At 40.7% G+C, this 23,871-nt stretch overlaps 1 protein-coding gene across 1 annotated transcript; it reads right to left on the reverse strand.

The window, feature by feature from the left end:
• Nucleotides 1-1,140: 1,140 nt before the first annotated feature.
• Nucleotides 1,141-22,633, reverse strand: ADSS1 (adenylosuccinate synthase 1). The gene is made up of 13 exons (XM_065749492.1): nucleotides 22,367-22,633; nucleotides 12,228-12,330; nucleotides 11,208-11,270; nucleotides 10,719-10,769; nucleotides 10,352-10,418; nucleotides 9,136-9,243; nucleotides 8,705-8,786; nucleotides 7,796-7,922; nucleotides 6,485-6,639; nucleotides 5,269-5,393; nucleotides 3,233-3,330; nucleotides 2,629-2,778; nucleotides 1,141-1,438 (listed from the first exon to the last, which is right to left on the reverse strand). Exons 1-13 carry the CDS (start codon nucleotides 22,547-22,549, stop codon nucleotides 1,386-1,388), a joined length of 1,365 nt encoding a protein of 454 aa, XP_065605564.1. The 5' UTR covers nucleotides 22,550-22,633; the 3' UTR covers nucleotides 1,141-1,385.
• Nucleotides 22,634-23,871: the final 1,238 nt, after the last annotated feature.

The raw sequence follows: 23,871 nt of genomic DNA on the forward strand, positions 1-23,871 counted from the left end.
CTGCACAATGGCATTGCTGAGGCTGTGATGCCATTTTCCACAGCCTCTGGGAGTGACATAAAAATATTGTTATAGCTCTCTGAGACATACATAGAAAAGAACACCCATTCTGAAAATTTCAGTTACGGAGTAACTTGGCTTCTAGTGTATTCTTCCTCTACAAGAGGTTGGCCTTTTTTGAGAGCTCCTGCTGTGTAACCATTAAAAGTCAGAACACCCACTAAGAAATCCAAGTGTGTTCCTGAAGGTTCTGGGGACCTCTCTGTGGGCTTCTACATGTCACAACCCTGGCTGCCACATATCATCCCCTTCTATAATTAGGTATTACATTTTGCAGAGGAAGGTCAAAATGTATGAGGGGTGTAAATGCCACAGCAGTCATCGTTAAGTCATGCATTGATTTATTCTTGGAAACGCTGGAGCTGTGGAAGCAACTGTGCCACACAGAGCTGCACGTCCCAGGTTCCTCAAAAGACAGCTACAGTAAAACTCTGGAAATCACAATCACTGCACGAGCAGGAAGAAGCATCTCAGGTTCATTAAAACTCTGCACGCTGTCTTGGCTGCAGCCTCCCTGTGTGTTTTACACCCCGAGGACTCTCCACCGTCATTCACTCCTCCCCTACTGCCTAAAATAAAGGCTGCATACCCGCCAGTCTCTTCAAGGATTGCCTGCTGGTACACATAGTATGTAACAGAGTTACTAGACATGACAACTTTCTCCAGTTTGGCCCCTGTGCAGATGTTAGTTCAGTTACTAGAATAGGCTCTGTGTCAAAAAAAATATTTTAGCTTCTCTTCATTCATTTCAGTGGGCTATAAAAATAGTCATACCAAGATTACAGATAACTGTGTTTGCTTTGCTCAGCCAAAAACACCTGATTTAGTTTTACAGTCCAAAAATCTGTACTGTCCTACCACTCCAAATACATAGTATATGTCTTGTCGCTGCCAGCCCAAAGTCATAGACATTGTAACACTTGAAGTGGAAGAAAACATTCCAATCTTCAGAACTTTAAAGTCACCCAGTAATCACTGGAAAAAGCTTAATAGCAGTTTCATCAAGAAGATATAACTCTATGTTGATGTAAAATACTTTCAAATGGTAATGTCTCAATTTAAAAAAAATATAGAGATTTTTTTCCTTATTTTTTACACACTTCTTTGATTTTTCCTTCTGATGATGGCCACCAAATAGATTTTACACTCAAATTACCAAGACATATAAGATAAATAAACTGTTACAATACAGAATAGGTATTTTGTTTCTATTCAATTCCTAGAGGAACATGTTGGTTTTCAATAGTATCTCCATTTTAAGAGGAAATAGTAAGGAGCAAGAGAACACTGAATTGTGCTTTGGATCACTGAACTTCGTCCTTTCCTTAAAATAGCTGGATCATTGACTCTCTTGATTTTCCAACTCCGACCCATTTAACTAGGGAGGAAAAAATATGTATCTATTAGTAAAGAATTACTGAGTTGCAGTGTTTTACTATGCTTCAAAACAAATTAGCCAGCTCCATGCTGAAATGCACTACTAGGAAGTTTTACTATCCAAGATCACTTTACCCCTGCTGCATTACCAAACCACAGCGCAATATACTGACATATGAAAGCACAAAACTGTATCATAAACACAAAGCATAGCCAATGGAAGGCCTATCAGAAGGTCAAATACTTTTATTGTAGGTTTAACTCCCATTATCTTCAGTAATTGGATGCCTAGTTAAATGCCTATAGAAAGCAAAAGCTCTGTCAGGCTATGAAGAGTATCAGGACACTGTCAAATACAAGACTGCAATTAAGAACATTATCCAGTGGGAGCAGCCACCCTAAATAATACATCAGAATCATTCCACTTTTTACTGCCCATGGATTCTATGCAAATCATGAGGTATGCCTCCTTCAGCTACCAACTCCACCAAGGCCCCACGCCTTCACACTGACAGCGAGAGAAACAAAACAAGGAGAGCTTTATTTACATACCCCCCCACCCACACCTGTGTCTATGACCACGCTCATGCTATCTACTAAGCTCTCCTATAAGACAATTCCTATGAAAAACGCTGGTATTGCCACAGTTGCATACAGCTTAAACCCTTACAGGTGACCTCTGATGAGCTTTATGGAAAACAACAGCTCACATGCTAGCTTCTCAAGTTTGCTGTGGCAAAAATTTCCTTCCAGCATTCGTGCCACTCCTAGCCCCTAGCACCTCTAGATCTCCAGCAGTTCAAAGAAAAGTAGACTGATTAACCTTCAGACATTGACCATGCTAAGATTCTCAATTTTCTAAGTGGAAGAATTGGTTTAAACAGCCATGTATCCATTACCCTTTGGCTGGAGAAGTGTGGAAGAGGGTTAAAAAACAAACAAATGAGAGAAATCTATGTTCAAAACAGAGATGCAGTGCAGGAAGTGAAAGGAAGAGATTAGTTAGGAGAGGACATCAGACTGAAGCACGGAGCAGAATACCACCTTTTGCAGCTTCTTGGCAAAGTTTACCATCACCAACCCAACCACAGACGCTTCCATTGTCTCCTGCCCAAATCAGGCCGATCCCCAGCTAAAGAAGCGAGCACTTCTACAAAGCTTCTGTCACAGCTGCATCTGCCTAAGACGTACCTGGCACTCCAACGTGGTTTTCCACACATCGAATGTAATTCTGGGCCTTGGGCGGAAGGTCCTCCCATTTTCGTGCACCAGTTGTGTCAGTCTTCCACCCAGGCATTGTTTCATACTCCACTTCCACCTTCTGTAGTATCTCCTGATTAGCTGCAGGAGAGCAGTTTTTAATCACAGTTGAATTTAGCTGTTCCACCTTAAAAGAACACCCCTATGGTTTCTGACCAGGAATTTCTGTTAGCATTTAAAAATCTGATAAATGGGGAAAAAAAATTACAAAGTATGTCTGCTGACTGGGTAATTCATTTATTCTTAATTTCAATTCATTTGTGGTACTTAGGAAGGTAACTGATTCAAGGATCCAGCCATTCAGTTTCCTTGGCAAAACCTTTGAATGTACTTGCTGTTGTCAGAAACCTACAGCAGTATTTTTTAGGAATGAAATTTACAGTTTACAGTAGTTCCCTTTTCTGGTTCAGATTTGCACGTAGTAAAACTCCCACAAAAGACCCAGTAAAAAAGAAACTAAGCCTGATTAAAAAAAAAAAAAAAACAGTCTCTCCCAACACATACAAAAAATGAAAATATACCTTCAACAACATACCTGGAAAATACGGGATTCTTTTTCCACCCAATTTGTAAGCAACACCAATTTTAATCTCATCAAGGACATCAAGAATATCCAGCTTTGTTAATGCCAAGCTGCACAGAACAACATTGGTCAGAGTCACACACGTGATCAATCCTTATCATTTTCCTCTTCAATCTCCTCCCCCTTTTATGCTAGTTCTTTTCCACTAGTTCTCTATTCAGAAATCCAACTCAAGCAATTCAATAGCAGAAATGCACAAACATATTAAACTATGAACACTGTTACTGAATTCATGCCTCTGGGATGAATATGTGACTGAGTTACTAGGACACATTTCCAAACGCTTGGCTGCTCGTGCAGGTGCACAGTGCTCAGTGCATTGAAATGCAAACTGACAGTGCAAAGTGAAACTTACTGCACTTAGTCTGAGTGTGTATGTTGGTGTGCTACTTCACATTACCACTAGCAGTTCTCTTTTTCCTCCTTATTTACTACAACTGTAAGACAACTTTATTTACTATTTAGAAACAACTTCACAAAAATAAGCTGGTTTCTACAGTACAGCAGGGAAGCTGTCAGCCTGACATTCAGTACTCCTACTGAGCTATCAGTGTCATCAGTTTACTGAACTTTCTTCACCTTTTAAATTAAAACACTGAAAACCAAAAATGGAACCTTGAGGAAAAATAAAGCAATCACTAATCAGAATCAAACTGCATTTTAAAACTAGACAAATTCTCTGCCAGACCTTGATTGGTAAGTTCATGAACAAATAAGGATTTGGTCAGCTATATGCACATACAGTCCATGCTGTATGTGCTCAATAAATGCATGATGAATGCAACGACTGCATGAGAAGACCTTTTGGGAAAGAAGAAACAGAGCCAGTTCTTCAGCTGCTGTTTTTATCTCCCCTGTGTTTTAACTGTCAAAAGTCAACAGAGATGAAATGTTTCTGTTGAAGGAAATGTGAGAATTGTACAGAACTGGAATGGAAGGAAATGAAATGCTTTCCTTATAATTATTTCCACATTAACAAGAGCTGTTTCAATAGAAAGCAAACTATAAAACCAAGCAAAGAAAAAACATATTTTAAAAGCCCTTCTGATAAATTAATGATCAGAGATCATTCTAAATATTGTTCCATCCCAACACTACTGGCATAAACAACACCAGTTGAGTTGCTTTCTAAGAAATCAAAATGCCCACAGCCAAGTTTATGTATATATGAATAATTTGCCTGTATTACCTGAATGCAAAATCTACACCTTATAAAAACACAAGTGTTATGAAACTTTTGCAGCTTTCTGAAAAAAAGGATTGTATTGTTAAATTACTGGCATCTTACACAGTTACAGCATTAGACAAACTAGCCTAATGGCTTCACAGTCTTGACTAGTTCCTTAAAAGTGTTGAAGTATATTTTCAATTATAAAACAACTTTTGAAACATTCACCCCCAATTAAAATGAAAGCTCAGACCATTAAAAGCAGCATTTACGATACAATATTGGGCTATGTTTTTCTAGATAAACGAACCTGTCTGAGCTGTGCCAGTTGCTGTACACTTTGTGTGATCCTACTTAGTCTGCTTTCAGAAGTAGCATGTGCAGAAGTGCTCCTCCAACTCTGATCCACTACAGCCAATGAAAGCCCCAAACCATTGGCTTCCAGCTAAGACAGATGGAAAGCACTGGATCAAGGGACACTAGAACAATTCGTGTGCAAACTAACTGGTATATTGACCCAAACTACACACTGGTCACCTGATGTAAACAAAGTGAAAATATTTATGAAGAAAAAAAATCACTTATACAATGGTGTAAAATCACTGCAAGAAGTCTAAGGAGATGAGATGATTATCAGCATGAAGACAATTCTTAATTGCCCACCTTAATTATTGTATACAATTTTCAGTTGCCCACTGTGAATTACTTAATTGCTTAAAATGTAACACTTTACTGACTTATATTAATGTTACCTACATATTTATTCTGCGAAGCACAAAATAATCACTTCCAAATGTAGCGCAAAATCTGTGATGCTTACGCAGTGAATCCGTTGATCATATGAGCATATTTCAAAATGACAAGATCTAACCAGCCACAGCGCCTCTTTCTGCCTGTAGTTACTCCCCACTCGTGGCCACGGGACTGTAAAAGATCTCCAATTTCCTAAAGTAAGACAGAAGAAGTCTGATGGTAAAGCCAACAAGAAAACAGAACATAAACAAGTACATAAAATAGCAAGGAGAATGCAGTTGTTTATTTTCAAAGCTCTTCTGTACAAAAAAATTCAGCTGTCTTACATAAGACTCAGAGAGTAAAGCCCCTCACGCACAAGGTTCTGACATCTCAATCACTAGCATTTGCAAAATAACATTAAATATGTCTCTCTTTTCTTCTAAGAGTTAGCATTTACTTCCTTCATTTGGTCTCCTGGCATCTATTGTTTTCAGATGCAAGATTGTACATGCTTGGGGCAGAACAATGCTTGTGTGACGTGTAGGATAACAAACATCATGACTGTGCTGCGGGCTCCTAGGTCTGACCACAGCATGAGAATTGCAACTGCTCCCTTTGGTATTGACAATTTTATGGTTTTTTTTGTTGGAATAAATGAACATAAAGCTTTACACTTAAGACCCATAAAACTAAAGGATATCACCAATTCATCTGCAGCCATTAGAGAACGGATTTTAGTGAATACAGCTTCAAATCACAATCAGATCACTGAACTGGAGAGTGCTATGTGCATAGCTCATAATCAATATCCTGAAATATTGTATTTTCATTATCAAGAAATCAGAAAACATTTTCAAAGAACCAAAAGCTCTCCCCCTCTTTTTTCTGATCAATTTGTGCATGATCAACTGATGCGCACACCACAGTTTCTCAGTAAATCATATGGAACAAAGGCTGTTAAGCATACAAGTTGTATCTTGTAATTTAAACTTCTTGAGATGTGCCAACAGCTTGTGTACAACACACTCTTGCCACTGGAAAGCACCCAGATCACGTAAAATGATGACATCTGTTTTTGACATCATTTATTACAGAAGAACCATTGCTGTCACCTAACAGCATCACACCTGTATGTATTTCCTCTGAAGAAAAGTGCCTGAAGTTTATCACGTAACTCCTCCGACTTCATGAGTGCAACACCCTGGCTCTGTTACAGTGCTTATTTATTTGTAGTATACCCTTACCCCTCGAACTTGTTGCTTGGGGACCATGTATATTGAATTTTGTAATATTAAACCTACATTAATCTGCTCAGTGGGGAAGGCTCCGATTCCCACCCGTGTAGTATATGCCTTCACAACACCATACACATCACCAACGTGCTGGGGAGGAACACCGAGTCCAGTGCATACACCACCTACAGTGCAGTTTGATGAAGTCACAAAAGGGTATGTGCCTGTCAGAAAAACAAACAGCACAGCTCTATTTCAGCAGTGACAGAAAGAAAAGAAGGAACTTCTTTATGAGCTGAAAGGAAGTTTTCCTACGTTTGTTTGGCTTCAAAGCTGACCTGAAATAGCAGTTAAAGAAGGCAAGCTCTCCTTACTGCTTGCCCCCTTTAAGAGAACAAATTCAGTTCTTCTACTCCAATTGCTACCTCCTCTAGTGAATGATACACATTCAGATTTCTAAACCCCTACCTCCCAACAAATGAAAGGCTCTTTCCACTCAAGCACCGAACTCCTGGCACGCTGTACAAGCATACTGTTACTGATCAATGATTTCACACAGCCAAATAAAAAAATATGCTGCTTTATCAAGCATGCATGACCTGTTTCAGTGTGCAAGTTTTCCTGCATTCACCCTTCGTAACTTTCACTGAGGATTGCTCACAAGGGAGGAATTTAAAGCATCTCAGTATTACTTCCATCAGACACTTGATCTATTAAAGGATGCTGTCACTGTGTAAAGCTTTTTTCATTGTCCTACGTATCACAAAGTATTTCTGCAGCATCCAGAGACTCACATAAAGGTCACACTGTGACATTTCCAGCGCCTTACACAAGCAGTTCTGAGTATCTGCTGAACCTTTTCTAAACTTTCAGAGGTTACTCATGATTGTTACGCTGTGACTTTGGATTGCAGCCTCTCTGCAGTTCTTTGTTTCATCCTCATGAAGAGTTAAGTGGTTTAATCAGACTTTTGGTAATAGAGCAGAGCAGAGATAACTGAAGAAGTTAAGCTTATAAGTTATCTTCTCCGGTTTAATCCTCTTTCCACTGCAGAGGAATTACTTCCAGCAGCACCCCAATGGGTGCCTAGCCTGCATGGCAAAAACATTCTAAAGTGGTAAAGAAAAAAATATATAAAACTGAAATTTCACCCCCACTGGAATAAACTTTAGTAATAAATAAATAATCCGTATTTAAACCCTGAGTGCTTAATCAGTCCTGCTAATGATACAAGCTCTGCCTTACTGTACTTTATTTTGGGGAGATCTTTCCCTTTTCTTTGCTGCCTCTATTTTCCTCTTCTTTCCATAGCAATTATAAATACAAATAAAAATAAAACATGTATCTTAGGACTTAACTCAAGTTTACAGTTTAACATACCAAAGTCAATATCAAGTAACGCCGCATTGGCTCCTTCAACAAGAATCTTCTTTGGGGAGCCATGAAGAGCTTCATACATAAAATATACGCCATCTCGAACCATGGGTCTTATTTTTTCAGCATATCCCTGCAAATGTGAGTGCAAACATCAGCCTTCCCAAACAACAGTAGCTGAATTGCTAGAAGAAGAATGGTGATCACTTTTGAAGAACAAAACATTCAGATAAATCCTAGTACACCAGCTTCACTAGCTGCATTTTATCTGGAAAAGACACAACAGTTAGCTTACATTGCATTAAAAACAATACACTGACCTGCTGAGAGTGCACAATTCGTTATGGCACTGGAATGCCATAATTTCTGCAGCATTTCTATTCACAGAGATAAGGCAAACTTACCTCATTTTGTTGATGGCCTATAGCCTAGACACACTGAGGAATATACAGATGAGACTAAGTCTTAGAAACAATGTGAGCTCCAGAGGAAAAACAAACACAAGAAAGAAACCAAGACACTTCTCATGAATACTAAGAAGATACCTTTAAAGATAGAGCGTTTGCTCTGAACAAGTACCATGCAAAATTTAAGAAAGATTTGAGGTTTTATGTAATCTTTTCTTCCTTATTTGAAAGGATTTTACCAGGCAATCTTCTAAATTTAGAAGAAAAATGTCTTTTATGAGTGAAACCTGGATGTTAAATCACAACTTCCACAAGGAATTCCTCAGTAAGAACTGAAGTAGCCTAGGTCTGGCTGGAATGAGACTATTAACTGCAAGTGCAACTCTGAATTCTCTTGATTGTTTTAACACAACTGATTTTTTTAATGAGAAAAATAATTATCAATTACAAAATGTATGTAATGCTCATAAGAAGAATATTCTATTGCAAATCAGAGTTACTTCCTTACCTTTAGCTTTTTCAGTTGTCCCTCTATGTCTATTTCCAGTGTTGGAAACATTGACTTGTATTGTTGTGCCAGATTTTTAAATCTGCAAAATATTTAAATCATATCTATGAACACTCTGAGTTACTCTTCAGAGAACCTTTGGCAAGATGTGAGCTTACATTATACACTGCATACACCGACAGCTACATAAAGAAAATACACAGAACTTTAATATCTCAAACAGCACATTTCCTATTGTATATACCTAGATATTAAATGACACAGGTTTGAAGTAAAGGAAATACAGGCACATTCTTCCCAGTTTTCTTCTGGATAATTTATATACAAAATTCAGACCAGAGACACTTTCAAAAACATCTCCTTAAAAATAAACCCGCCAGCCAACATACATCACTCTTGAACATAATATTTAGAAATGAAACCAGCTGTACCTTGAAGAAAATTCATCAAAGTCAGAAAGGAGGTCACAAATTCGAAGACCTGTTCGTGCAGCTTTGGAAGAGTACGTTGGTCCAATCCCTTTCTTCGTCGTGCCAATACTAATAGAAAAGAAGCCCCCAGATGTGTATTAATGTGCAAAAATGCACCTCACGCCAAGCAGTTCGTTACTGCTCTCTGCTATGCTACATGCTGAGCAGGAGTTCTGAGACAAGAAAAATAAGCACTCGTGTTCCACAACAGTAACTATATAGCAAATTTCATGCTTCAGTGGACTTGGATAATACTGCTAATATTCACAGTATGCAGTAGAGTATTAAGTCTGACTGAAACAACCTGAGCCAGAGTATGTGTGTATATACGTATTTTCCATAGCAATTATGGTTACTATCTTGTTGTACTTACGACTCTTACAGAAAACAAAACAAACAAAATCTTCATGTTTTCATAGCTGCAGCACTGCCCGTAGTTGTAAACAACCAGTTTTGTGAGCTATTAAACAGGTCTCCTATGGCTTTGAATCCAGTGCTGAGTCTGTTGGGGTAAAGCTACAGCCAAAGGTACGTCCTTGTGAACTCCTGCTGGAGAGTTCACCTCACTGAGCATAAAAATGAACTGCTGTCCTACCCGTGTGACTATTTCCATGTGCGTTTCTGAAAAACTGTTACTGGGATCTCTGTTTGTTTCTGAAGATTAATAGGAGACTAACTGACAGAATAATCGTGCGACCATATAAATTTTCCTTCTAAAAACAGACTGATGAAGTACAAATAACTACGTACTGCGTTAATGTGTACCATTAAAATTAAAATAGAGATTTATTTCCATGAAGTTTAACTGAATATACAATAAACAATTATCAGCATGTAACCTAATCCTGTCAACACTTCCAACTCGAATCAAAAAATCATTACTATTCTGATGTGTAAGGGGAGAGGAAGCAACACTTCAACACAAATAAGATTTAAGGATTTGTTAGGGATTTCAAAGCGCCTTTATGTGTTGCAGAGAACAGGAAAATAGAATGATGAAGAATTCATATCCTCGGTATTATCCCAATTTAGCATTTGTACATTAAAATAAACAGGGTCAGAATTAAACATCAGCAAGGCTCCTTACAGATACATTGCATTTCTGTTTTCCAACATCATGTTAACTTTTTCAAAGTTGCATAATTATTACTGAAATGAAACTGCTGAAGAGACTTACTTTTTTCCTTCTTGGGCTTGACGTTGTACTTCCTGGAGCCCATCTACTGCCTGGTGAAAGTCAAACACTGCAATGGAAAACCAAAAGACCAAAGGAGAAAAACATTCTTCTTTAAGTCACGAACATCTATAATTTAAAAACTAAGTGTGTTTGTTATTAGCACAAGTCTAAGAACCTCTCATGTGAAAAGAGAGCTAGTAGTGCTCAAAGGCAGTGAAAAAAAGTAAAGCATCATTCTTCAGCAGGTACGCTATATAGAAAAGAAATATTAGATCCAATAGATGACTGCACTGTAGAGTGATAATTAGTTCAACACCATCAGTTAAGCATTGATTTGAGTCTTCTCCATCCCTCAAGTAACACTTACCTATATGTGCTCTATCTGATATAATCAGTCTTTTCTCCCAATCTTTTAAACCTGTTCAGAAAAATAAAAAATAAAGTTCAACTTTCTTGTTTAGAAAGGAGGACTCCAGACGCTCTGATCAGTCACACTTTGAGATTTGAGTTTCTCTTTTCTTTTCATATAGTTTCTCAAAAATACTGTAGAAAAAATTGAAATTTGATATTCACTTCTGTTCTATAAGAGATGTTTTCAGTAAGTGCTTCTTACTGACACCTTTCTCATTTTAGTATGGATTTAATTTTCTAGCTGATACAGTTCTAGAAGGCGTAACAATGCAAGAGATCCCACGAAAAATTACTTTTGAAAAATCTGTCTTAAGACTTCAATGCAATTCAGCATTTTTAATACTGTCCTCCTCGTTACTTAAAATTCAGACTGTTCCTGCACTGAATAAACCAAGGCTTAAAAATCCCTTCGAGCTAGCTGCCAGCATAAGGAAATAATACAAACCTTTCTTCTCATTCTTTTCAGCTTCCTCAAACAGGCCTGGTAAATGTATAACCACTCCATTACCTTTGGGAAAATAAATGATTTATGTTAAAGCAAGAATTAAAGCAGTCTTTCTTAGGGTGTGAAACATGTATTTCTGTCTGAAATTTTATTTAAAAAGGAAGACAAGGTTTCTCACATTTCTCTCTATGTCATCTTGAGATTTTTGAGGATAAATCTGCACGTCGGATAAGCAGCCGTAAGTCTGCTGAAATCAGACAGAACCATTTGCTTATTGCAGATGTGAGCACACGGCCTGCTGCAAAGCCAGCTGAGTTAAGCAGATTCTTTCTTTTGTTCGTGATGGACTTTGCACCAGGAATTTAGTCTCAATTGTTCTCCGATGAAAGCTCAATGGAGTCTGCTGCCTCACAACACTGGCAAGTATGTGTGACAGCATTTACGTTTTCTTCAGCATTCACCTATTTATATTAAACTCAGATCCAACCAGAGCTGTAATGCACGACCAATGCCTTCTCCCTACTACTGAGCTACAATTCAAAATCCACAAGCAGAACAGAACAGAACTGATGAGATGTGGATTAATGATTTAGTGGGCTGGAAACAGCTGCTGCTTCCTTCTTGGGAACATCAGAAATATCTGCAACGGTCTTATCTCTGCCTAAATTTAGGATAACTTAGTTAAAACTCTTGACTGTTTGACAAAGGAATAAGCAGGAAAGGGATCATAATTTTGGACAAGTCTAAGGTTTCAACTTGCCTATCACTTGAATGTAAGTTTAATGGCAGCAAGCAAACCTTCCATAACACTGTTTGCATCTAATGTCATTACAGTGAAATACAACATTCGTCTAAGAGCTTTGAGTTTATAATGTAAACAAGAAAAAGTCAAACAGATGGAGCTAAGACAAATTCTACGAACAGTCACCTCTGCTTTTCTTTGCTTGCTACCATAAACTACGGTTGCAGCTACCCACCCAGCAGTACTACTGGTTAAAACAAGTTCCAAATTGATCTTACCGATAAAAGAAATTGCCTTTGGATTAATAATGCCACTAGGGAACAGGTGGAAATCATATTCTTTCCCATCGACAACCACAGTATGACCTGCGTTGTTCCCACCCTGTAACAGAAAGAAACAATGGGTTAACTGTCCCGTAGCTTCACTCGGCAAATAACATGATAATATAATCTTCATTTATTTGCATGAATGGCCATAATTTTCTCCACCGTACAGTGACTGGAAATACTGTGGTACTGTGGAAAATGGCTCAGAAAGGACCACTATGAGACCAAGAGATTTCAGCAGGTCTGTGTAGGTTTGGGAAGTGGAACTACACCATGAATGGACTCGAGGCAGAAATGGGACACACAGCAAGAGTGACAGTGAACAAAACTGGATTTAACTAGTACCCACAGTGTCCCATCTCTGACACACCAACACAAATCCACAATTTTGGGGCACCTCCTGTGTTCAGCCAGATCTCTGGGGGTTAAGACTACAGCTCTAGTATCTCCTTTTGAATGGAAGCACTTTTCCCACCCGCAAAGCAGATGCTGCTGTCAAGTTGGGAATGTGTCATCTTTGCAGCTTCACACAGTATCCTGGTCAAAGGATGATCATCCCACTTCACACCACCACCACAACTTCACGGAGTCCACTCTAATTCTGACTTCAGTGATCATCTGCCAGACCTGAGAGTGGAGTTTGGATTTTCTCAAGAAACTGATTTTTTTCAAAAAGCTTTAGAGGAGGGTGATGAGACAACCAAAAGTTGGGAAGAGGTGAATAAATCAGGAGCGTGCACTGATCCGAACTAAAACAACGAAGACTTAATTAAAGGTCTATTTTTTTTTAATAAGCATAGTGTTTAATTTTGCTACCAAGTTACCAAGTTTCCCGAACAACTGATGCCCAAATAAATGCTGTTTTTCTGAAGCAGATGTTTAAGAAGGGACATTAATTTTAACTCCTTTATCAGTCAGCTCTGAGAGCCTGCATATATAAAGCCTGCTTGAAGCACAAAAACATCAGCAGATACAATGTAGGCTGTAATTGCCAAATCTTTGAAGCCACTTTCAGCCTCTCTGGATAGATAATATAAATGAAGAATTCCAAGACATGCCTTCAAAACCAGCACTTTCCTAATTCATCACAATCCCATTCAGCTACTCTGGTGTGGGAAGCTCTATTCCCAAGGAGACACTAAGGGAGCTGCCAAAGCTTCAAAAAATTACGACTACAGCTTGGGATGGCAGCAACATCTGCAACATTAGCATCCACTTCAAGCTTCCTTCAACTACAGCAACAAACATCAGCAATAAAGTGAGATTTGGGAACTATAAAGTGCTCAGCATGCCAAACAATGACAGCAGTTATAAGAAGACTTGAATACCATTCAGGAAGACCTTCTCCAGACCCTGCTCAAAAACCCTTCCTTTGCAAGCACTGCCTACACTCATCAACTCTTTTTGATGGCATAGCCACAGCTGATGTTCTTATCAGCTGTATTTCAGAGCTGATAAATGCACATTTTAAACAGTACTTGGTCGGTGTTAAAGGCCTCCACATTTAAAGCAAGTGTCAAGGAAAAAATAACTTTCACTGAAGTCACCTGCAGCCTGCAGTCTTATGAAAGCACCTGCTTTCATGCTTAAAAATCTGTTTTTATTAACTTTGAAAACCCTCTAAGTTGAGGCTTTATTAACAGCATTAAAATACACATTACTTCAGTGCATTTTGCTAAGGAATGCTTTGTTTCCTCATGCTGCTTTTAGTTCTACCTCCTTTCTTCTAAAATCCTGAAGACCATCAGCAATGTGGTTTAAACTCTGCAACCTAAAATGCCTACCATTGCCAGCTGGAACCCAACTCTGATGTAAGATAAGGAAAGAACTGTAACACTTCTTTCAGGAGCATCAGGAAACACACTAGGCAGACTTCTAATAATCAAAGCATAAAGGTACATAATGTCCCAGTACCACAAGGAGCCAAAGGAGCTTAAGGTAACTAGCAAATATATAATCTCTTTTTCACTGCATTGGTTTATTAAAAAAAACCAAACTTTTCCAAGCTTTTTATTGCCAACCTACTTGGGACATTGTATGCTTGTACAGAAGTGACATACTTCGATTACTACTCTACAGTATGTGAGCAAAACCACTTCATCAATACAACAAATCAAGAAGCTTTCATGTCCTACCAGTGTTAACAATCACATGCTGGCACAAATAATATCTTTAAGGTAGAATAATGATTATTATGAACAAACTGGCAGAAGAGAACATACAGTCTTCATCAATTCTGGTAGCACTTACAATAAAAATTAAGAAATAAATTTACCTTCCAAAGAGCTCAGCCATTTCAAGGCTCCTCTCTTCTGGAAAGCTGAGGTATCCCGAGATGGAAACATTATTTCCATTCAGAACCATAATGCAGTTGTGAGGCTGCTTAGTACCTGCAGCAGGAACTCTTTGCTTGCACCTAGATTCACAGCACACATTCAAATAGGGATGGAATGTGTCCTGATGCTCAAATGCTCTTGCCAGGCAGCCAGCATGCAAGAGAAATCTTGGATGGGAGATACCTATGCTCGAAACCAGGTGGAAGTGCCTGAAAACAGTTCTGGTCCATTGGCTGCCATGTCTAATGCAATCCTTTTGTGTATAAATGGGAATAGCAGGTAGGAGCAGAGAGACTGTACTGCCTTTCCTTTTGGCAGTGGTGTAACTGCTACTGGAATACCGTGCTCTTAGTTGGTAGTTGGGCAGCATTACAAAATGATCCCTTCTGGCACTCCAATCCATGAATTTATAATCCATGAATTGGAATGCCTACTACAAACCAAGAGCCTGTGATGTCTGCATCTGGAAGTAGATGTGATTCCTCACTATCTCCTTCTCTAAGTGTCCCAGCTCTACTAGGGAGCAAGGATTCTGTTTTTAAAACTACAGCAGTGAGAAGGAGCTGGAGGTGCACGTATTCCCCTCCTTACACTGAGTATCATCAGTCAAACCAAGGCTGCCCTGCTCTTCCCCCCAAAGATGTCTGCAGAACAGTTTGAAGTAACAACAAAGCTGTATAAAGCAGCTAAATCTGATCCCTCTATGTCTTCAAGCATTCTCCTGCTGTGGCACTCCTCCTTGATGACTCAAAATTAAAGAAATGCACAGAATTACACCCTCCCAATTACAGCAGTGACCCTGAGAAACCCCCGAGTTCCCTTGGAAGCAGCTCCTAAATGAGAGCATTAGTATGATCACAGACAGAAACATCCCCGAGAGCACTGAATAAAACTTCTGACCTTTTAGAAATATATGAAATATTTCTAACCTAAGTATCTGAAACTGAAGCTCATATCATATTTTGCACCAGTAATGTTGTATTTTTCCTTTGTTACTAATAAAGACTTGCCCCAACTTCTGCAGAGACCTTGGTCTTCCTAACTATATGAAAAATGCAATTGGAAAACCCAAGTCTAACTCAACTCTGCTTGGAAAAACAGTTGGTGCAGAGAAACAAGATATGTTTGACCTTTAAGTATTTTCTAACCTAAATGAAATTGTTGTCAAACCATGAAAACCAAGTAAACAAACCATAACAGACCACTACAACAAAACAAACAACTCCAGCAGAAGCTGTAAAGGAAATGGTTTTCTCAAGGTATACTGATTGAAATCATCAGTGGAAAAAGTATTCTGTCTCCTGTTAGCAGAATCCTAAAATAAAGGAACACAAACAATCTAGACACGTCTGCTGATCTTTACTTCTCTCTTGAAGAAGTGTAGTCATGTCCCCGTGGGAAGTAACACGATCCAAGAATATGAACATAACTTTCCTTATATCTGTAAACAAGTTATCGACAGCTAGTGACTTACAAAAGGAATGAAATGAAACAGATGTCATTTCATCTTAATTTTCAGCTGTTTTCTTTGATGCTTGTAGAGGATAATAAATTTATCAGGTCTTATGAAGGGATTGGAAATTAAGCTAGCTTTCTTATGGAGATTTGGAAACATTAAACCTGACCTTCTCATCAGTATTTATAATCCTGGTGGTCCTGAGATGATCTTGCTGCTACCCAGAGGAGCGGCTCGTTTAAAATAGCCGTGTCATCACGTTGTTCTAAATCCTAAACTGATAGCATGTAGCAGGTAATCAAGCGTCAGTAAAATGAAATACAGGATTTGGATTATACTACTTATAAATGACAGTTTGCTACAAAAGAATGTCAAGCTTTGAAGGGTTGACTTCTTTACTGTAAATGTATGTGTGCCTGTAAACGGGCCAGTCAACCTTCACAAACATTACCAAAATAAAAAACAATAGTTCTGCAGTCACTCCCAAGTCTCCAAGATCAATTTCTTTTCTGAATATCATTAAGCACTGGTTGATCAAGAGATTCAACTCTCCGCGTGCTGCTTTATCCTCCTCGAAGAATTTATGCTAAATATCATGGTTTAACCTCACCTAAAGGAGAGCAACACAATACACGCACACAAACACAGAGGAAAACAGCAGACAACGAGCCCTGCAACCGCTTGCATTCATCACATAAAGCTGACCTAATTTATACCCTGATGCAAACCATTCCAGCAGCCCAGGATCAATGGGGATAGTCAGGGCATGTGGCTGTTTTGCCCTCCGTCAGCAGCTCAACAGAGAAAGAGAGGAAGCATTCCTGCCACAAACATAAACCACTGAAAAAACTCATTGTCTGGTGTTTCTGTCGTGTTCGGTTTTCATTATTTGAGCATTTGCCCATTCCTTTGTGTTCCGCAAAGTGCCATTTCTAGCACGCACGGTATTTACATTCATCACCAGAACAAGGAAATAAGGAAACTTACTATCAGGCAACATTCACTTGGCAAGAAATGAAGGAAAAATGTGCATTTGTATCCCACTACTCTGTTCATCAACTGAGAACAAATCCTCTATGGATCACGATTATTATCATAGGGTCTCCACTAAATATTTACCAGCAGCATTTTTTCTGTCTTTCAGATGGAGCTTTTGGAAAACTGCTTTCTCTTTCCTCCCCTTCAAGCTTTTATGGAATTGTTTATGGAGTGCTTTGCCCCAATGCTTGCAAGCATTCTGCTGAAAGACTATTCATTGCCCATAAAAACTTCACCAGGAAAGGTAGAACTGTTTACTTGCCATTACAGAGGGAACTCAGACATTCCTGGCACACATCTTTGTTATAAAAACAAAAGCATCTCATGAGTTTTTACTGTTTTTGGCGAAGACACAAAATGCACTGCATGACTTTTTATGACAATGCAAGCTATTTCCTTTTCCATTCATATCCACACAGTCCCATGCAGTAAATATGTTCAGTGAAAAGTGTTTATTACAAATGTTTCTTGCATAATTTCAGCTTCCTCAAGGAAACAGCTACAACTGCACGGTCGACTGGTTGCCTTCAGTTAACTGTGACCTTATCACAGCAGTTCAATGTACTGTTTTTCTGGGAGCAGATCTAATTTGAGTGATGCCTCCGGACCCGTAGATCCACAGCTGTGACAGTCAACTGTTTGCTTGGTCATGGTCTAAACCAGTTCTGTGAAATTATCCAACTTAAAAAAACCCAAAAAACAATGTAGGAAATCTGCCCCCAAGCTCTAGTCTCGGGGGCAGCCACACCAAAAGCTTCTGACATAGGGTTGTTGAAGAAATCGGGGCCTGCTCAGCTTGGAGAAGACTGAGAGGGGATCCTATTAGCATGCACAAAAACCTTAAGGGGAGGTATCAGCAGGATGGGGTCACACTTTTCTGTGGCGTTTTCTGTGTTTTCTAGCTAATGGGTCTAAACTGGAGCATAGGAAGTTTAATCAGCATACGAGGAAAAACTTCCTCACTGTTTGGGAGACAGCACCAGAACAGGCTGCCCAGAGAGGTGATGGAGTCTCCTTTCTGGAGATGGTCAAAACCTGTATTGGTGTGACCCTGGGCAACGTGCTCCCGCTGACTCTGCCTGTAGCAAGGGGTTTGGACTGGATGATCCCAAGGAGATCCTTTCCAACCTCAATCATTCTGGGAAATCACCATCTGAAGGCATGTTTTGAACAATGCCAAATTTCTCTTTGGTAATGCAATTAGATGTATAGAAACTGTTAAACGTTCATTTAGGACTTCTTGTTTCTATGCAGAAAAAAAGAATAGGGAAAACAGTGAAATCCCTTTTTTTTGACTTATATTCCTACAGATGAAAGCTTTAAACAATGAACAGAACCTATTTCTAAAGAAACATCAGAACAAAACATTTTCAGGTGAACTTCACCGCACCTGTCTCTGAAAATATACCTGGGATTTAAAGCATCACATGGCATGATGTGACATCTCTGTGCACCAGGAGGTCACAGTAAGGAGTAAATATCAGCCCCATCACTGTCCTGTTTCTGAATGCCTCCACCTGCTGAAAAAGTCATTCAGAGGAAGAGCATTTTCAATATTCTTCATTACTTACCTTGTCATGGTTTTATGATTTTTGGTACTGGTATTCCACATCATAACATCATGTAGTGCATTTAGAGTTTAAAAAAAAAAAAAAAACCCACGCGGACATACGTCCATTTCAATGGACATACGTCCATTGAAACCTACTCAGTTCCTTAACACCCATAAACTACCCCCTACTATTTGTTTACTCAAATATCTTTAATATCTTTTCTGCTGTTTTCTTTCCTTTTTTCTTTTATTTTTTTAAATACACACCCAAATATCTGGTCTTTTTATGAAAGCACCTTGTAGGAAGCTTTGCTCAGCATAATCTGTGGTAATCACAGATCTGTTCTTCAGTCAAAGAATGCTTTGAGTAAGATAGGTGAAATTAAACCTATTTAGATTAAGTCAAACATTTTATTGTCACTTATATTAAAGATGAAGTAAGCTGTGCACCAAAACCTGTTTGTACTTGGACTATAAGCAGTATAAATACTGAGCTGAAACATCATGACCAAATTGAGAATCTTCTATCTATGTAAAATCCAATTCTGAAAGCTAAGGACAATTAAAGATGGCATTTTCTTTATTTAACACAATTTCCAAGTTTCACTTATGCCTGTGAAGGACTGACTCCCTGTTCTCATATACCTATATATGCATATACATATATACAAAACATTTTCTTCATTAAAGTAACAAGTTAAAAATACTTGAAAGAGTTTAATCAGAATTTGACTTCCTTCAGTAGAACTATTAGGGAAATACTATTCTGAGAAAGATCTTTGAACTCTCATTTGGCCCTGAACATCAATTCTATCCAGGAAGGAAAAAAATAATTAAAAAAAAAAGCTTTTTTTAAAGTGTTAGATCAAATAGTATGTAAAGAAAAATTACGCTGTTGAGGCATTCTAAACAATGCAGAAATACAAACATCCCCCTTTTGGTTATTCACTTTTTAATCTTCCTACTTTCATTTCACTAAGGACTAAAACACTCTGTTCAAATCACTGCCTCAAAACATGAAGCAGACAGGACATCAGGAAAGAGCCCAGTGAATCATCATATTCTAAAACACAAACATTTCCTGAAGAAACATATTCTGAAGCCTCTAGAAGACTTCAGAAGATCTTCACCATGCCTTATTTAAGCAATCTACTGAAATGCTCTTCTGTTTCCAGGAGGAATAGGAAATGATCAAGATTCTGGTCCAAATGCTGAGGTGTTTCTATGTCAGTAGGAGCCACTAATAAATCCCTCTCAAATTGATGACTCCTACAAGTTAACCATTACCCCACTGAGTGAACACTAATTAGTGCTGCTCAAATGCTTACATACACAACTATCCTTAATAAACCTTAAAGTCATAGGCAGTTATCTACTTGCATGACCAACTTTGAAAGCATCAAATATTAAAATAGAACATTTAAAAAAATATCCTCTATAGTGTGAGATGTATAATATATATCCAGGTCTCATCAGCATGCAGCACAAAGTGGATCTAGACGTGCCCTGCAGCATATTAAGCCATCCAGCCTACTGTTAGCACACTAACCCTTGTGGCACACATGTATTGAGTCCTCCCAGCTGTTCTGCAGCTGCACCTGGAGTCATGCTTGTGCTTCTATCAGCTCTCTGGATGGACAGAGAATCCATCTTGAAAGCAAAAATCCATCTTGAAAGCAACCTCAGGGCATCACACTGATGATTGTCTACAGGGAACCCATGTGACTTCTTGCACTAATAATGATGAACACATGACTGGCCTACAGGAAATGTTTCTCAGCTCTAACTTCTAAACTGTTTCCTTCCCAGAGCTGTTGAGGGACCTGTATTTAAACTCATAGCAACAATAACAACTTAATAAAGGGAACAACAACAAAAAAAGCAGTAGGAAATTATAGTCCTGCTAATACATATTCACTAGCTAAATTCTGAAGAGGACAGGGAAACATCTCCTCAAAGTGATTCAGGACTTTGGGAGCTCTACAATCCCACTGATAATACTTCTTCTACCTTTAAAATATTTAACACACGTGGCAGAATTTATTTGCACAATATGCTTAATTAGAGAAATAGCCTCAAATCTGAGATGATGACCCCAAGGACATGCAACTTCTCACTAGCAATAATCTATTCTGAAACAATAAACTTCACAGTACACAGCAACTGAACTGAACTAAGATGATGGTTTATTAATTCACACAGTTTACCAAAATCTTTAATGTGACGGTTATAAGCATCAGCAGCTCTATCAACCAATATGCTAGAACCACACAATGACTTGGAAGGAACCTTAATGCCTACACAGTTTCAAATCTCTGCTGTGGGCAGGCTGCCCCATACCAGATCAGGCTGCCAGGGCCCCATCCAACCTGGCCTTGAGCACCTCCAGGGATGGGGTAGCACAGTTCATGATCCATGTCTGAAAGCCTTCTTTTAAGAAGTTACTGCAATTATTACTGATTGCCTTCACCTCTAACTGGGCTTGTGTTAAGTGACTAGGATTAGGGTTTTAAGATTCCTTGTGTTACGGAGCATGTCCAAAGAAGGGCAACAAAGCTGTGAAGGGTCTGGAACTCAAGTCTTATGGGAAACAGCTGAAGGACCCGGGGTTATTCAGCCTGAAGGAGGCTCAGGGGAGATCTTGTCATTCTCTACAATAACCTGAAAGGAGGTTTGGCAAACTGGGGGTCAGCCTCCACTGCAAGGTTACAGCAATAGGACAAGAGGTAACGGACTTAAATTCTGTTCAGTTTGAGGTTGGAAATTAGGGAAAATTCCTTCTCAGGCAGACTGGTAATGCACTGGCACAGACCGCCCAGGGAGTGGTGGAGTCACAGTCCCCGGAGATGTTCCAAGGAAAGGGCAGATGTGACACAGTCCAGAGTGGTAACAGTCAACAGCTGATGGTTGGACTAGATGATCTTACCGATCTTTTCAATGTTAATGATTCTATGATTATACGTACACATAACACGTGGAATATGCATAGTTACAAAATAAATTTATAAACGGTTTAACTGTTTATACACAGTTATAAACATTTGTCCTGTATACATATAAAGTGCTATACGTTCCTTGCTTTCAAGCTGTTTAAACCTCACACTTCCGCAGAACTTTTTTTCCCCCATTTTACTCACGTGGGCTCCACCTTAGAACCAACTCCCACAGTCGTTTTGCACACAACTTCCCCCTCCCCAAAACCCCTGCGGTAAGACACGCCGAAACCCTCACCGCCTCGCACTACACAGCTTAAACAACCAGGAAAACAAGGCGCCGGGAACACCGACCCCGCGGCCACGGCGCTTCCCAGCGCCGCGAGGAACGGTCCGAGAGGCGCCTCGAACCCGGGTCCCCGGGGCGCGGCCGCCACTCGACACTCCCGCGGGCAGCAGCGGGGGATCTTGTGTCGCTTATCGCCGAGGGTCAGCTGTTTTTATTTATAGAGCCGGGCTTTTTCTTTCCGAGTGGCATTTCCATGCGCCGGCGGTGGGAGCGAGGGGGTGGGGGAGGGGGGAAGAGAGGGGCACGGCGCTGCTCACCCCACCACGCTGAGGGTGAGGGGACGGGGGGGTGTGCGAACGGGCGAGGAAGCGAAACGACAGCTGGAAGCGGTGCGGCACGGGGGAACGGGCGGAGAGGAGCGGTGGGGAAAGCAGAGGGGATCCAAGGGTGAGGAGCGCACGGGGGAGCGGCGGGCAGAGCCACCCACCTGGCAGCGGCACACGATGTCCGAGTCGGTGGCCAGCAGGTCCACCACCTTCCCCTTGCCTTCGTCCCCCCACTGCGCCCCAAGCACCACCGTCACTTTGTTACCGCCCGGCTCGCTGCGCGCCCGCTTCAGCCCCGCTCCGGGGTGGCCGCTGCGGTCGTTGGACGCCCGGGTGCCCGACATGGTGCTGCTGCTAACCGCGGCCGTCGCCTCAGCTCTGCCGCGCCCGCCCCCCGCCGAGCCCGGCCCCCGCTACGCGCCGCGCCGCCGCCTCCGGCCTTTAACGGCGCCGCCGCCGCCCGCCCTCCCCGCGCGGCGCGCTGACGTGCGGGCCCGGCCGCCCCAACAGCCGCGCGCCGCTCCCGCGCTCCCTCAGTCACGCACCGGGCGCTGAGGCGCGCCGCTCTGCCGAACGTGGGCGCGTACGTGGGGCTGCGGCGCCGGCGGGCGGACTTTGGCCGGGGTCACGTGGGGCTGCGAGGCGGGAGCGGGCACGGAGCGGGCGGGGATGCTGAGGGGTGTGCGGGGGCACACCTGTGTGTGCTGCGACAAGGACGGGCGCTGAGCCGAGAAACGCGGACGGATGCGCTTTGACGGGCGCAGGCATAAGCCTAAAAATAGGCTGTTGTCAGTGAGAGGTGAATGCCCTGCGCTGGCAGCCTGTGACACCTGAGTAGTGACATGCAGCTGCACGCTGACCTGAAAGAGCACGGGGCTGTCACCGTGAGACCAGCATAGAACACACGTGTAAAGATGAAAAGTAAGTGCTGGGGCACTCGCGTGAGTTCCTGAGAAATAAAACTGCAACAGCATGTGTAACCCATGTCAAACATTCACATGTGAGCTCTGTGCCTATGGTATACAGATTGGATGTGCACGTCTGAGTCCGTGTATGTGCATGTATAGAAACAGAACATATTGCAGCCTCCAGCACCTTGTAAGTGTTCATGGTGGCAAACAGAGCAGGCGTTTGCCCTGCTACATTTCTGGCTTTTGCAGTATTTCCTCAAGGAAAAGGAAGGAGGGAAGATGTGACACTGTGTACTCCAGCTGAGCATTTGGCATCCATCAGTGAAGGTGATAGATACAGAAGACTGGGAGACAGCTCCTGATATTTGGGCCTACTTTCTCTTGCCACCACCATCAACTAAATCAGACAGCGCTTCATTGTTCCTTCTGAGTAACTGTTCCAGAGCTGTTCTAGTTTACATATTTACAGAAGGAAATTACACCCTTTGTTTTGCTGGGCTGTAAATGAAAGATTTTAGCTGTCTCTCTATTCCCTGGTCATTTTCATATGCCTGCCGTGCCCCTGTTCTGAACTCAGTCTGTATTTGTTAAGCATGGGTGGCTTGAATTGTACACCAGTCCACATGAAGTTCCCTAATCTACATGGGAACTAATGTCTTCTTTCAGCTGGAAATGTCTCACCTAAGACATTCCTGGACATGTCCAGTTTCACAGACAGTTCTCCACACACTGAAGTACTGCTACCTCTTGCTTCC

The sequence above is a fragment of the Cyrtonyx montezumae genome, unplaced genomic scaffold (genome assembly GCF_038088225.1).
Source record: "Cyrtonyx montezumae isolate F1298 unplaced genomic scaffold, pur_monq_1.0 scaffold_10, whole genome shotgun sequence".
Taxonomy (NCBI): Eukaryota; Metazoa; Chordata; class Aves; order Galliformes; family Odontophoridae; genus Cyrtonyx; species Cyrtonyx montezumae.